Raw genomic sequence first — 16329 nt, 5'->3', positions numbered from 1 at the left:
TCACTATGACTCTATAGTATGTTTTGCCAGCTGTTAGGACTATTCATCTAGAAAATTTTTTCACTATTACTGTGCATTTCCTTTTTTATATGAACTCTACAAGTAGACTATTATGTATGATAAAAATTTTTATTGAGCTCATCATGGAGACTGCATTAGATTTATTAATTTAACAAGAAATTATTTTATTTCAGTATTGTCATTGCGTCCAAAATGTCTCTCATCCATTTATTTTTAATATGAAAATAGTAGAGGAAAATATTTTCACAGCCTTGGGGCAGGAAAAATAAGATGTGAAACCCAGGAGCCAAAAAGGAAAAGGGTTGCACTCCTTTTACAACATCAAAATTTAACATTTCTAGGTGACAAAAGACCAGCAACAGGCTGGGAGAAAAATGATCCACATCCAGAATATATAAAAACAATCTATCAGAAAAATGGACAAAAGATATAAGCTGACATTTCACAGAAGACAAAATGAAAATCGCCAATAATCATATTTTTTAAAGTTCACACTCAGTAATCAGACAAATGAAAATTAAAACAATCATGGAATATCTTTTTTTCCTAACAAATTGACAAAAATGAAAGAGATTGATAATATCAAGTGATGGTAAAGATGCAATTAAATTGGCAATCTTTTACAATGCTGGTGAAGGCGTACATGAGTTAAATTATTGTATTAGAGAATGATTTATTAATACCCATTGAAATAAAAAGTTCTGACCCAGCCATTCCACTTCTAGGGTTTTCTTTCCCCAAAAGACTCACCTGAAAGTACACAAAGATGTGTTTATTACAAAGAATGTTTATCACTTTGTTTTGTAAGAAAACATTTTTGAAAAGATATAAATGTCCATTAAGCAGAGATCTGATAAATACTTAGAGCACAGCTGCACTATGAAACCTTGAATAGCTACTTAAAAATAGTGAGGTAGAGGGGCAGCCAGATGGCTCAGTTGGTTAGAGCGCAAGCCCTGAACAACAGGGTTGCCGGTTTGATTCCTATGTGGGCCAGTGAGCTGCGCCCTTCACAACTAGATTGAAGGACAATGACTTGGAGCTGATGGGCCCTGGAGAAACACACTGTTCCCCAATATTCCCCAATAAAATTTATTTTAAAAAATGGTGAGGTAGATCTACAAAGGTCATGGAAAGATCCCCAAAGCATACTGTCAAGTGTAAAAAAAGCAAGTCCAAACAATAAATGTGGTATGATGCCATTTATATAAAATTAAGATATCTGAAAAATGGGCAAGGGGCAAGGGGTTTGAACAGACATTTCTCAGAGAAGGTTTACAAATGTCCAAAAAGCAACATCATTAGCCATTAGAGAAATGCAAATTAAAACCACAATGAGATAGCACTTCACACACACACTGGGAAAACTTTAATCAAAAAGACAATAGCAAGTGTTGGTGAAGATGTGGAGAAATTGGAGCCTTCCTACATTGCTGGTGGTATTTTAACAGGGTGCAGCCACTTTGGAAAACCATCTGGCAGTTACTCAAAAGGTTAAATGTGGAGTTACCATATGACCCAGAAATTCTACTCTAGGAATATACCCAAGAGAAATGAAAACACAGTTCCACACAAAAAACTGTACATGAATATTTGTAACAGCATTATTCAGTATAACCAAAGTAGAAGCAACCCAAATGTCTACCAAATGATGAATGGATACGTAAAATGTCGTCTATCCATACAGTGGAATATTATTAGGCAGTATAACGGAATAAAATTCTCATACATGCTGCAACAAAAGTAAACTTAAGTGAAAGAGCCATACACAAGAGACTGCATATTGTATGGTTTCATTCATATGAAATGTCCAGAATAGGCAAATCCATAGGGACAGAAAGATTAGTGGTTGCCTAGGGCTGGGGAAATTGAAGGGAATGAGGGAGCAGCTGTTAGTGGGTACAGGGATTCCTTTAGGGGTGATGAAAATGTTCCAAAATTGATTGTAGTGATGGTTGTGCAACTCTACTAAAAACCATTGCACTGGACACTTTAAATGGGTGCATATGTAAATTATATCCCAATAAAGCTGTTGGAAAAAAAGATAATTAAGATGTTTGATTTGGTGCTTTTCTCTAGCTAATCCTGGGTGTGGAATCTTGTGTTCGTCTCCTTTAAAACCGTGGTGAACAATCCCTTTTGAATAAAACAGGATGCAGTCCTGATTTTTCCTTTGCTGCAGGCTCCAATATGGCTCATCTTGGCAATGACTGATCTTCCCTTTAAATTTTTGATATTTTGTTCACCACAGAATTTTTTGCATTAAGTCGCTTTTTAAAATACTGCCTTAAGGTATTATTTATCTTGATTTCTGAGGGGTTTTGAGGCGCTCCTTAAGTTTTGCACCCGAATGCCTCCTTCGCGCTCCACGATGGTCCCACTGGCCTTGTCCTCGTCCCCAACGGAGCCATCTGAGACTCCCAGGCTCCCAGAGGCTAGAGGGGCCAGAGAGGAGAGCCCGGGGGCGGCCTGCTGCCAGGTCATTGCCTTTCTCCACAGCCTCCTGCCTGGGGCGGCTGAGCAATCCGCCCGAGACCTGGATAGGGAGAGACAGACAGAGACTCAAACCACCGAGAGATAGCGGAAGGAGGGGGACACCGCGCCAAGAGAGGGGCAGATTAGAGGGAATCAGGGGCGAGCGTGGAGAGGCGGAGAAGAACCACGCGGGCGCGGGACCGGAGGTATCCCGGGGGGCGCCCCTCCCGGTATCCAGGCGGCCCCCACCCGCAGCGCGGGAGGCCCCGGAACGACCGTCAGAGGCGCCCGGGGGAGAGGGCGCTCCCGGCCGCCCGCCGCCTGATGCGTATCGATCGGAGCCCGGGGTCGACGCGGGGGCACCAGCTGCCGGCGGGCGGGGCGACCGCACATTAGCGCGGCCGGGGACCACTCCCCGGAACTCGGGCCGGGCGGCCCATTAGACGCCCCGGCAGGCCGAACGACCACCGCGAGGGCGGGGCGAGCTTGGCTCCGCCGAGGCGGCCCCCGAGGCGAGCGGGCGGCAGCCTGCGGGCGAGAGGGGATGCAGGACCCGACCCCACGGGCCGGGCTGCAGGCCCCTCTGAAGCCCCAACCCGCTCCAGATGGCCCACTGCAAACAGCTGGTTGCCTCTCTGTTTCCTGAAGTCTCTCCAACCTCTAGGCCTTTGCAGGTGCTGTGCCCTCTGCAAGGACACCTGTCCTCCTGTCACTCCTCACCAAGCTTAATCTCGTTCTTTCTTTGGCTCTCAGCTTAGAAGCAGATTCTTTGGGAAGCCTTCCTGAACCCCCAGACCTAGGCGGGTACCCACTTTTGCACTTCCTGGGCGAACCCCCTGAGTACTGACTCCCGTCTAATAATTGGGTTCATGGATTGATCTCCCCAATGGTCTGTGTTTGTGGGTCCATAGGAACTACTCCCTGCATCACATCTTCTTGGGGATCCTGGCATGGGCAGTGGGGGGCACCCGGCACCCCTGTAATGAAAGAATAAACACAAAAGCTAGTAAGGAGGCCAAACCTTCAGAGCCCACAGGGACTTTTTGACAAGGACCTCTTGACCTCTCTCTTATCTTTGGGTTTGGAGGAGGGTGTTGGGCAGAGGTCGAATGCTAGTTCTGCAACTTAATAGCTGGGTGACCTTGCGCAAGTTATTTCGCCTCACTGAGCCTCCCTTTCCTTCTCTCTGGGCATCTTCATGGAGGTCTGAATCCTAATTCCTGCCCATTTAGGAGACCCCCATGGATCAGTACCCACGCTGTGGAGGGGACTGGAAACCCCATAAGAAGAGGCAGGCTGCAAAGGGCCTAAAATGGCCACATGGGGTGTGAGGCATGCAGAAAACAGGCCATTTGCACATGCCGCTACCCGTGGGAGTCTGGGATGGAGAACTTTCTGATGGGCAATTTGGCAACATGGCTCCTCTCAGCTAAGACTGCCATCTCCTCCTGGGCACCAGTCCCCATTTCCCTTACATTCTCCTAGACAGTATTCCAGCTCCACTTCAGGCTGCAGTAACTTTCCCTCTTCCGGCTCCTTCTCACCAGCCTTATTTTTCTCCTGTGCATCTTCGCCCTTGACCCCACTCCCCCGCCCCACTACCACCCTATTCTCTGCGCCCTCGCCTAGTAAGCTTCCTTGAAAGAGGCACCTCTTCCCATCCCATCTTGAGCCCACCACACACAGCTGCCCTAGTCCCTGACACCATTTCCTCATAGTTAAGCCCAATGGTCAGTTCTCAACACTTGGTTTACTGGGCCCATCAGCACACTGGGTCCAGGTGGGGTCACTCCATCCTCCTCAAAACCCTTTCCTTACTCAGCTGGTTCTCTCCCTCTTCCTGGCTGCTACTTCCAGTCTCTTCTGCAGATCAGAGGCTCAGTCTTCCAACTCTTATCAATATACTCCCCTCCCTCTGTGATCTCCCCCCAGTGTCATGGCCCTTTAAACGCCAATATATGCTGACAATTCCCAAATTTATATCTCTGGCTCAAACGTCTCCCTGGAGCTCCAGGCTTGTCTATACATCTGTCTACTCGATGTCTTCATTTGGCGAACAGGCAGGCTGCCTCTAACTCAAACAGCCCTTTGCTAGTTAAGAGAAGGTGTCCTCCTTAAGGACCACAACTTTTTAAAAAAACTTTGTACTGCATGTTATTCTGTCCAGTTGTAGGCAGTCTGGCCAGGAGAAAGCAGAATTCACCTGCCTTCTCCAGACTGTTCTGGGCAAACCTAGACTGGCCATGGTGTAAAGGAAGGAAACAGGAGGAGAGGGGAGTGAAAGGGGAGGGGAAGAGCTGGAGGGAACACTGGCTCTGGGGTTTAATCAGTAGCATCCAGCTTAAATTCATCTGAATGGCAGTTCCATAAATCAGACTTCTTGTTAAATCTGCCGCCAGAGCATATGCATCCCGTTAGGAAGCAGTGAAGCTGCTGGGACGTGGCTGAGCCCCTCACTCCCTGCTCAGCTCGGCCTCGATCTGTCCAGGAAGTGCTTTCCTGGGAATGGCAGCCCTGGCCGGGCACACACTTGAATCCACATTCTTGCTCACTTATACCCAGGCGCTAAGGCCACAGTCATACTCTGAACATTCCCCCCACCACCCCACCCTGTGAGGTGGCTGTGAGGTTTAGTTAGGTGGGGGATGGGCATGGGAATCAGGCCTCTGAGAGAGGCTGTAAACAAGAGGACGGATCTCAGGGGACACCCTGAGCCTGACTTCACCTGTGTGAAGCATCTACAAGTTAGAGAAATCTATGATCAGAATGAAACCCCCTTGGACATGCTGCCTTTGAACAGTGTACAACCTGTGCAACCTTACATGGCATGGCAATCCTACTCATAGGTGTCTGTATTATTCAGGATAGGATAAATTATGCTGTGATAACAAACAACATCAAGATCTCAGTGTCTTAGAACAACAAATGTTTATTTCTTCCTGATGATACATGTCTAGGGCAGGTGGGCATGAGTCACTCAGGAGCCCAGGCTGATGGAGGTTCCACCTTGGCACATGCTCCTGAGATAGCCTCAGTGGAGGACCAGCTGAGCTGCAGGTGACTCAAGGCCCCAGCCCAGAAGTTACACACATCACTCCCACCCACGGCTCTCTGACCAGAGCTCATCCTGTGGCCATATCTAACTTTAAAGTGGCAGGATGTACCATTCTCCAGCAGGTCCAACAGAGGAGAGCAGGATGTCAGGCTAGCAGTGATGTCGGCCTCAGCACTCCAAACGTTCAAACCACATGCCTCCCAGTTTTCTCAGCTGTGCGAAACAAGTCTCCCCCTCTCCAGGGGTCAAGCTCCAAACTTTGGAGGTATCCTTGATTCCTCTCTAATATCCCATAGCCAAGTGATTTGCAAATCCCATCAACTCCATTTTCAACATATATCCAGAGGGAAACCGCTTCTGTCCACTACCGGCCTAGTTTGAGCCCACATCATCTCCAGCCTCACCAGTCGCAGGGGCCTCCTCACTACCCCCGTTGGCCCCATATATAGAGATTCTCTACCCAGTGGCCAGAGGGATCCTGTTAGCTGGATCATGTCACAGCTCCCACCTCCCTCAGAGAAAAGCCAAAATCTTTCCAGTGACCCTCAAAGCCCTGAGGTCTGCACCCCCTCCATTATCTCTCTAACCTTACCTCCTCCCACTCTTCAACTCTCACTCTACTCCAGCCCCACTGGCCTCCTTGCTGCTCCTTGGACAGTCAGCTCATGCTTGCCTCAGGGCCTTTGCATTTGCAGAGATCTGTCTGTCTGGAATGCTCTCCCCTCAGATCTCAGCATAGCTCCCTTGCTCACCTCCTTCCAGACTTTGCTCTAATGCCTCCTTCTCAGTAAGTCCTGACATGACCTCCCATTTTAAATTGCACACCCACCTCTGCATTCCTGCCCTATTGCATGTTTTTGCTGGAAGACTTACTACCTTCCAACAATGGAAAGATTTCACTTAATATATTTATTCTCTCTGTCTCCTTGACTAGAACGCAGGGCAGAGATTTTTATCTGTCTGGTTTACTGCCATATACCCTATCACCTGTAATAGTGCCTGGTGCATTGTAGGTGCTCAGTAAATATTGTTGATTGAACAAATTGAAGCATGGCATAGTGAACCTAAGAGCTCAGGTTCTGGAACCAGGCTGCTGGTGTTCAAAGACCAGCTTGGTCACTTACTATCACGTGATTTGGAGCAATTTGCTTAGCTTCCCTGACCTTCGGTTTGCTCACCTGGACAATGAGAATAAGAATAGTACCTACCACATGGAGTTGTAAACTTCAATGAGCTAATTTATGCATATAAGGCTGTCTGTACAATGCCTGGCAAAGAAATGCTTGGCATATGTTGGCTATTACTAGTTTAAAACCTTCTTCTTCTGTCTAATTCTACTTCTATCCACTTAAATAAATAGAGATTGTTCTGATTATGGGTAAAGATTTACATATAATAGTGTTCTTTTAATAGCAAAAAATTGGAAACAATCTAAATTTCTAAGAAGATGAGATTTGTTAAATAAAATATGGTATACCTTTTGAAGGAATACCAGGCAGCCATTAAAACTCAAGTTCTCAAAGAATATTTAATGGCATGGGAAAATGTCCAGAGCATAATGCTACATGAAAACGTAGGATATAATTCTTAAATTGAGTCGTGACTATCTGGCTGTTTGTTTTATTATTGTTCTTTAAACTGTACATGAGTCTTTTATATGCATTAAATGATATATAAAAAATGCAGGGGAAAAAAGGATACAAAACTATATGATCCCAATTTAGAGTAACATGTTTTTTACATACTCCTCACATCCCTTCACACTCATAGAAGGAAAAAGGAAAAAAAAAATAGACCAAAATGTTAGCAGTGGTCCCTTCTGGGTGATGAGATATTGAAAGATCTAAACAATACTTTCTATTCCTTATTATGTTTTCCAGATTTCTTACAATGAACATGGAAATTGAAATGCTTTAGAAATCAGGATAAAGGTGTAGGTCAGTTTTTCAAATGCCAGTTCCACAGCACGGTAATAGGTGATCATTGAAACCACATTTCCATGGGCTCAGGTAAGTCTGACAATAGTAGGTAAAGGGAGGACCAGCAGTTCCACCTCTACAGGCCTTTTCAGAGCCTTTACTGTGGCACCCAGACGGCTCTCAGTAAGTGGGAGCACAGTAGCTCGTGATGAATTCCTGGGTATGAAGTGGCACTGGGGGTGCTTGGGTACCACCTGCACCTGCTATGGGGCCTCTGAGGGCTGCGCTGGTCTCTCCAGGCTTCCCCAGACAGGATATGGATCCTCTGTCCCCTCTCCAAGCCTCTGTCCATCTGGATGCCCTTCCTCCTCCTGGGAGCCTGAGGCTGCCCCGCTCCCTTGAGCCCCAGTGGCACTGACTGATCAGCCAGATTGGGTTGCGGGGTTATCAACCTCCCGCCACGATTTCAAGATTATATTTGGACGAGGGAAGTGATCTGTCCTTCCAGATGACCTGCAAAGTCCCTGGAAGTAAGGCTGGCTTTGGGGGTATCCCCAGGTCTCACATAGCACCCAGCAAACACTGCAAATAGGGAAGCTGCCCCCAAGACACCTCCGTGCTACCCTCTGCTCCTATGGGCTGCTTCCATTCCCTCACCAAGTGAAGACACCCAACTAACCCAAACTCTCTCAGGGTCCCGCCCCCGATACTTGCTCCCCTCCTCCAGGAAATCCCCCATGAGTCTCAGTCCAGGCAGACATCATCCACTTCTCAGGCATTGCTAGAGAAAGCTGCTTCTCCCACATACATCCACGCCAGGCCCAGAGGTGCAGAGACAGAGGTGACACATAGAGAGGCAACCGGCCTGTTTTTCTGGAGCATCCCGAATCCAGGTAGCTTCTCGGGGTTTGCTCCCTGCTGACTCACCGGGAATCTGAATCATCATCTTTCTGAGGTTTCGGTTTGCCCATTTCTCCAATAGAAACAGGAAAAAAAACCCCAAAACCAAAAACTCCAGTTTTTAGTCACTGAAGACCCTGTTGTTTGCGTGCGCACACCCAGGACTGGACTGGGGCAGGGCAGTCATTCCTGCGGTGTGTTTTCTTGGGGCCTTGGGATTTGTCTGAGTGCATCCCTGAGACAGGGCACACCAGTGTAAAGTGCTCATTTTTGTGGGTGTGATGCCTTGAGGACACCTGACTCTGTCCTTTCGAATCCTGGTGTGTGTGTGTGTGTGTGTGTCCATCCATACAAGGAAAGGGGAGTACATGTAAGTAAGAAGCATGTGGACGTTCGCGGAGGTCTAGTGTCTGACTGTGTAAGTGTGCGTGTAAGCACCAACCCTGGAAGAGTGTGTGGATTTGTGGGTCTTTGGGCACACATACCCATGGCTCTCAAGTGGCTCAGTTTCTTCCTTTCCCAGAAGGCCCCTGGTGAGCTCTGAGGGCCTCTGGGCCTGGCCTGTAGGCTCAGAGTCCCAGCCAAGCTGGAGTCTGGGAGGGGTCTCATCCTCTCATTTCTCCATGCTCAGACCAGGGAGCCCCACAAAATTCAGACCAAGCAAGGGAGGGCTGAGGAGACCGCCACTCGCTCGCAGCACACTCACCCTCCCTGGGGGAACGTGGTCTCTGAGCCAAGCCAGCCACATCCTCTAAGGGGCTGACCAGGAGGCTGAGGGTTCAGAGGCCCCCCGATGCTGCTGGGTCCCCCCAGGGCCCTGGACTGGCTGTGGAGGCCCCAAAGGGCCTCCTTCTCCCCCCATGACCAGGCTGAGGAGCCGGGGAACACCTCACGCACTGCCTAGAGGGACCTAGCTTTGACTCAGAGCCACAAGCAAATGGAGTGAGGGCCCCTGGCGCCCTGGCTTCCCCCCCACCGCCCCTCACCCCCTCCCCTCGTGGCCGCTCTTCCCGCAAAATCAATCATCCTGCCACTACGTTTGCGGGAAGTGGGGGGCGAGCAGGAGGGCTCACAGGGCGCCTGCTCCCTTGCAGGGTGGGAGTCCAGTGGGGGTGGTGAACGGGACGTGTGGGCAATGGTGGGGCACCTGCCGCAGTATTCCCAATGGACCCCATCCCAAGCTCTGGGCCCCTTCCCTGCTGGCCAAACCGGGCCCTGAGCCAGGGGGTGGAATGGGTGGGAGTTACCCCAGGGGCACTGCCCAAGGTGCGGTAGACATAGCTGGGTGCAGTACAGCCCCCCCTCCCCAAGGTGAGGAGGAGGGTGAGTGTGACTGCCTTAAGCCGTGTTAAGTATCTCCTGAGTGGGAAGTTGGGCCTGATTCATTCATTCATGAGTTCAGGAGCCCTCCCCACACCCTGGGAGACCGGGAGGTGACCTGAGAGCCTTCTCAGCCCTCTGGGAGCTCAAGTGTTATGATGCGGGAGTCTCAGCTGTGGGTGTGGGGTGGGCTGGGTGACAGCGGAAGAGCCCCGGGCAGCTTCTGGGTTGGCCTCTGCTGCCTGGATTCCCCATTAGAGAGCCATCTCCCCACCCCAGGGAGGATGCCCTTCCCTGCTTCCCTGTTGTCACAGGGAAATGCTCCATGGTCGGGGAACAGATGAGAACTGCCGGCTCTGAAGCACCCTCCACTCCCACCATGACTAGTGATAAAGACAACAGTTAATGCCTTACATTTGCATGAAGCTTTAGCAGGTAAAAATACCCTGGGGAGGTGGGCAGGGGAGTAAGTAAGCACATATTATTATTTTCACTTCCATTTTACAGATGAGAAAACTGAGGCTCAGAACAAATGAGTAAACAGCAGTGGGTTGGGGTAGCAGGAGGCTCAGGGAGGAGGCCAGAGTGGGTGTGTGTGTGGGGAGGGGTGATGAGAGGTGGGAGGGCTGCTGAAGTGGGAGGGAGGAGGACAATCTCCCCAGAGATGTATTCTCGTGAGAATAACACTAGACTAGGAGTCCTGCAGCCTGGGTAGAACTGTGGCTCCTGCACTGGTTCCCTGAGCAAGCTGTGTCTCCTCCCTGGGCCTCTACTTCCCCCTCTGTAAAATGGAGTTAATCCCTGCCCTGCCCTGCCCTCCCCAGTGGGAAGCTGCAGGGAGCAAACCAGTGCTACTGGATGGGAACGGCCTTTGGAAACTGCAGGGAGCTGCCAGCGTGTAGGAGTCATCAGCCCACGTCTGCCTCCCAGCACCTCTGTGCCCACAGGGAGGCGACCCAGCTGGACCCAGGGTTCTAGAACCTGGACCTTTGCCCAGCTTGGAGTCCAGAACCACACACCTCTGGGCCCTGCTTGGCTCACCAGCCTCCTCTGCAGGCTTCGAGCTGACGCTGATGGACCCTAGGGAGGCTGAGGTGGGGAGAGTAGGGCAGCCAAAGATCCACCAGGAACCTCCTCCACCTTCCTCAGAGTGGGGGGGGAGGGGGGATGGAGGGGCAGGCCAAGATGCCAATGTGAATATTAGCTGGTGTGAACTAATTTGATGGTGCTGATAAAGGCTGGGCTGCCTGGGGCCCCTGAGCCCCACCCAACCCCCCCACTCCACCCCCACTGATAAGCATCGGGGCTGAGCTGTCCCAGCTCCCCATTCTCGGGTGATGAAATCCCAGCTCAGTCGGCCGGCTCAGTCGGGCTGGCTAGCGCTGCAGTTACCAAATCGCTGTAATTGAGATTAATTTGGGTGCCTCATTGGGTCAGCCCTCACAGGCACCCATTAATTAGTGGGGGAGGCTCAAAACCCCAACAGCTGGGCGCTGCACCCAGCAGGGGCTGGAGCCATTGGATAAGGGGTGCTGAGAGATGCCCAGAGGAGAGCCTCCCTGTCCCCATGCCACTCGCTCAGCCCATTCCATCCTGAGTTCTTGTTCCCTGCCCAGGAGGGTAGGGGACATCAGGCCTTTGACTCAGGCCCAAAGGCAGCTCTGGGTCTCTAAGGGTTAAAGGGCTTATTACAGGGGTGGGGGGGTGGGGGGCTCAGAGGCTGCTTGTACATCAAACAGCTCTTACAAAACTTCTAGATGAGTTAAGTGCAAATGAATTTGAAACAGACAATGAAGTTCCCTTTAGAGACACCTGGGCAGAAAAAAATGAAGGGAAAAGTGCCCCGGGGTAGCTCATTTGGGGATTTTTTTTTTCTGAACCTAAAACACACAGGGGAAAAACAAACCCACCCGTCTACACCGTGTGCCAGAGGCAGCCAGTGAGCTCTGACTCAGTATTGGGCTGGCAGTGAGCAGGATACACACATGTGTCCTGGGCACACACGTGTGAGTAGAGAGCTGCTACAACAGAAACACATGTGCAGAGCCAGAGTGCGGAGCACACACGTGCGGGAGTGGCACCTCCCTGGAAGGGAGTGGAACTCAGCTCACTCCTGGAGGATGAGGGCTCATGTGTGGGCAGCTGGAAGGAGACCAGATGGGGAAGGAGGGCTGGATACAGTCTGGGGCAAGGGACAGAGCCCAGGGCCCCCCAGGGTGGCATGGGCAGGACTCCCCCAGTCACATGAGTGCTCCTGGCCCCAGGAGGTTCTCCTGATTGCCAGGCAGGTGCCCCACCCACCCTGCCCCACTCACCCAACATGCTCCACTTAATTGCCTGGGAGTTTTATTTTTTCCCTGTGAATCTCAACAGAGGGACAAAAGCAGGTCCTGAATCACCAAGAACTGGCCCCACTTCCACCCACTCTGGAGCCTTGTCCTTCCGCCCGCCCTATCTAAGGACCCAAAGTGGCTTCAGGGAGCCTGGGGCCCTGCCGGTCGTAGGGTCTGCAAGGTGTCCCCATGCTGACCAGCGCCCCTGGGGCCCAGGGTGTGTGACCTCCCTGGGGACCTAATGGAGCAGCCTCCTCACTGCAGCATATTTGCAATTCATGGCTCCAGCCGAGATTGCATTAGGGCCTGGCTGTCACTCGTGATGAATGTCGCTTGTTTTCCAGAAAAAAACAGGCCTTGGATGCAGAGTGACAGGGCTGAGGGAAGCACCTAGCCTCTCGCTGGCCTGAGGACCAAGGCATAGCCAGAGTCCACCCTCAGCGGCCGATCAGCGGCCTTGCAACTCCACCCCTCCTCGGGGCTCTCAGGCGTCCTACACGGCCTTTCCTGTTCACCAAGCCCTTCACGCGCCTTGTCCCATGGGGTTCTCCCAACAACCCCGCCAGAGGGACTCTGCTTCAGCAGCTCCACTCACCAGAGGAGCAAACTGAGGTTTGCAGGAAGAGGGTAGGTTGATGAAAGTGTGTTGGCTAGAGGTGGATTGGAGAGTAATCCAGGGGTCTGCAGGCTCAGGGGCCTTCCTGAGGGGGAAGGTCTGGGAGACTTTTGGAGGAGGCCGGAAGAAGAATCCCCTGGAGGCCCAGCCCTCCCTACTTTATCCTAGTGCAGGGACCAGGGGCTACCCCAGGGTCCAGAGCTGCCGTCCACCCACACACTGCTGATGCTTTGCCCTCTCTCTCCCTAGCAACTCCCTTCCTGTCCAAAAGAGGGGAATCCCACAGGTCCAGGGCTCTGGGCTGTGCCTTCTGCTAGATGTTAACATTGATGGCAGCAAAGGGAGTTCTTTCCTTCCCATCTCGCCCCAAACCCAGGCTCACAACCAGGTCAGGAGTATCGGGGATGGAGGTGCAGAAATTAGCTGGAGGTCTCATCTAGGGCCCCTCCTACATGTCCCCACCCCTCTGCTTCTCAAAAAGCCCGTGTTCCCCAGGCCTTTTGGAACAGAGAAGCCTGGGTAGGCCTCCTTGATGACCTGCTCTGACTCAAGAGCCCACAATGGCTCTTTCCCAAAGTTGCCCGCATTTTATTCTGTTTTACCCCTGTTCCTGCCCTTACCATCTGGGAGCCCCAGCTTAGCAGAGCCGCAGACAGGAAAGAAAAAAAAAAATTTCTATCTAGGACCGTATTCTGAGGCCCATTCATTGTAAAAAGAACAATAGCTTACCTGGCAGCAGCTTTTCTCTCGTGGCCTTTCACCTCTGTGATTTCATACAATTTAGCCAAAAGTAGGTGAAACTGGCAATGCCAATTCCTTGTCACACATGAGGAAACCAAGGCTTTGTCTTTCGCTGTGAGTGTTGCTTTATTCACTGATGTATTCTTGTTCGTAGAACAGTTCCTGGATTCTCGAATTTACTGAAAGAGTGAATGAATGCATGAATGAATGGGTGAGTAAATGGCCTCTGCAGGAGACCATGGAAGCTTCGAGCAGCTGGAGAGGTTGAGCCAAGGAGCCAGTAACTCGGGCCCTTGATACCCCCTCTCCTGACCTCCCTCCTTCTCCTGTGCCCTGACTCTGCGGATAGACAACCTGCTGACATAGCCTTATGGGTGGTAGAGCCAGCTGATGGGGGTGGGAACCTGACTGTCACCCAATCAGAAGCCAGGTTCCTTGGCATCCAGCCCCACTATCCCAAACCCACCCAAAGGGACAGGGCAATGCTGACCAGAAGGGGTAAAAAAGCATTCCCTGGGGGTCTGGAACCCATTCTGACCCCAGATGTGCCATTACAGTAGCAGCTACTCTGGCCAGGCACCACGCTAAGTGGCACTTCCTATGCGTTATTTCCTTTCCGTGACAATCTACCAAGGTAGGTGCTATCTTTCTCCCCGTTTCACAGATATGAAATCAGACTCAAAGGCTGAGAGGTAGATTGGGACTGGAGCCCGTGTACCTGACGACGTCCCTGTGATGACTTGGAGCCTAGGGACAGTGAGACCTTTGTGGGCTCTGAAGCAGCAGGGTCCCACCCCTCTTGTGGCCCTTCTCTCCCCAGTTCAAGCTCCTGTCCTAGCATTTTTGTCCAGGGTGGAAAGCCTCAGGGATGCCAGGGGTCCACTCCCATCAGCTGCCTGCCCATCTTTCCAGGGGTGGCCCCAGGGATAACACTATCCTAGGGCACCCCTCACCGTCAGTCCAATTTGGGGTTTTCTCCTTGGCAACAAGATCAGAGGTCAGCTGGACCCACCATGAGACCCTCCCCTGGCCCTGAGTCCAGCAACCAGACAGGTGTCCAGATTCCAGGTGTGTCCCTTTCCCATATGAGCAGCTGTTGCTTCTGTCTCCCTGGGATGTGAACAGCAGCAGCACAACTCTGGAGCGGGCCTGAGGCCAAAGGTCAGGGCTAATGTTGTGCCGGCCCACTAACCGCACCTTCCGAGGGAAGCGTGAAGTCATGCAAGCAGGACATTGGTTCTGAGGGAGCTCTCTGGGTTCAGATCCTGCTATTGTCCCAGCTGTGTGACCTTGGATTGAGTGCTTTACCACTCGGAACTCCAGCTTTCTCCTCTATAAAATGGGCATGACCATGCTTTACACAGAGCAGTGGTAGTGGAGCTCACATGAGTGGTATGTAAAGCGCCAGGCACACAGTCGGTGCTTGATAAGTGGGATAAATGATATGATCCATTCTATAAACTGAGTGTGCAGTTCAGTGCTCTGAGCCAGTGGGCACCATCCCTCCAGGTCCCTGGGTCCTATCCACTCCTGTCATCAATCAAAGCTGCTGTGCCACTTCTATGGCCATCTGTCAGCACCAGCTGCCGCCTGCCGCCATCAGGGCACCGTGCAAAGCCCCAGATGCCCCGGGGACCCTGCTACGCCCTGTCCTCCCAGCAGACTGCTCCAGCCTGCCTTCAGGCTCCCACATGAGCGGACTCCAGCAGCTAACCCCAGATCCCAAGGGCACCCCCTTTATCCTCACCCTAGGGCCTTCCACACCCCCAGGGGCTCCTCATGAAGGTCTGGGGCCCAGGGACCAGGCTGGAAGCCCCTCTGCTCCCACAGCACGATCCCCACCCCTCCAGCCCCCGCCTGGCTCTTACCACATCCTGCCGCAGCCCTGCATCTATTTCATCAGGCCAAGGATTGCTTTTTAAATAAATCTAAAAAACTCCACTTCCTCCTTGGCAAGTTCATTTTAAGTCATTTTATCTCTTTCCCCCCTATATTTTTCCCAAATAATGTGATTAAGTGACTCAGCGCCGGCTGCCTCTGGCAGGCCTGGCCTCTAATTCAGTTTGAGGACGGCCACCTTTGACCCCACTCCACTCTGGCTAAGAGAACACTTAAACGATATTCTACCGCTTCCTACAGAGAGGCTTGGGGGGGTGGGAGCGGAGGGGGGGCGGCGGCCGGCAGTGGGGGGGGGGGAAGCGAAACAAACTTTCACATAAAATTATGGTATATGGATAATTGAGAAGTTTAAAAACATGAATCTAATTGTACAGTCCCCGGAGAAACCCATATTGAGCCACCCTATAAGAGGCCTGGAATCTCCCGATGATGATTTATTGCTAAATCCTAGTATTTTTCAATACATTATAGTTTTTAAATTGTGTTTAAATTGAGTGTAGAGGAGCAGAGGCCATTAGGAGATGCAGAAATGATGATTATATTTAAATATTCATGCACGCAGTACCTTATTATTGAATCTGAACACTAACAAAATCAATATTAAGTGCGGTTTGACATGAATTTATTTATGAATTTCGACTTTCTAAGTACTGTATTTTTTCACTCAAAAATTGTGAGTATAATGTAGTAATGATATCAAAACACAGTGTCAGGGAGCATTAGCTGGGAAGGTTATAAACCTCTGGATTAGGGGCCCCAGATTGCCCTCAAAAGTGCTTAGTATACAAAACCCAATTCCTTTTTTTTTTTTTCTTCCCTGTTTCTGAATTGTGCAAATCCACACGCACTCCACACTCCGGAGAGGGCGGTCGGGGAGAGGGGGGGAAGAAGGGAGGCTTAGCTGGAAAGGCAGGCGGGGCCGCGAGCACTCAGCTCAGCCTCGGCTGGGGTGCAGGGGACCCAAAGCTCTTCATGGGGTCCTCCCCTGGGCTCCACTCCCGGTGTATGTGTGTGTGTGTGTGTGTCTCCCAGGGGGCCCCAGGGGATCTG

The 16329-nt window shown here is 51.1% G+C and overlaps 1 protein-coding gene across 1 annotated transcript in view; it reads right to left on the bottom strand.

Annotated features, from left to right (window-relative positions):
- The window catches only part of CIROZ (ciliated left-right organizer protein containing ZP-N domains), a 73085-nt gene that overhangs the window by 12942 nt on the left and 43814 nt on the right, over positions 1–16329 (bottom strand). The window contains 3 exon segments of the mRNA XM_074337189.1: positions 2376–2456; positions 2509–2557; positions 2746–3024. Coding sequence (XP_074193290.1) covers positions 2376–2456; positions 2509–2557; positions 2746–3024 — 409 coding nt within the window.

The sequence above is a fragment of the Rhinolophus sinicus genome, linkage group LG06, assembly GCF_036562045.2.
Source record: "Rhinolophus sinicus isolate RSC01 linkage group LG06, ASM3656204v1, whole genome shotgun sequence".
Taxonomy (NCBI): domain Eukaryota; kingdom Metazoa; phylum Chordata; class Mammalia; order Chiroptera; family Rhinolophidae; genus Rhinolophus; species Rhinolophus sinicus.
This window is presented reverse-complemented; position numbering and strand designations above follow the sequence as displayed.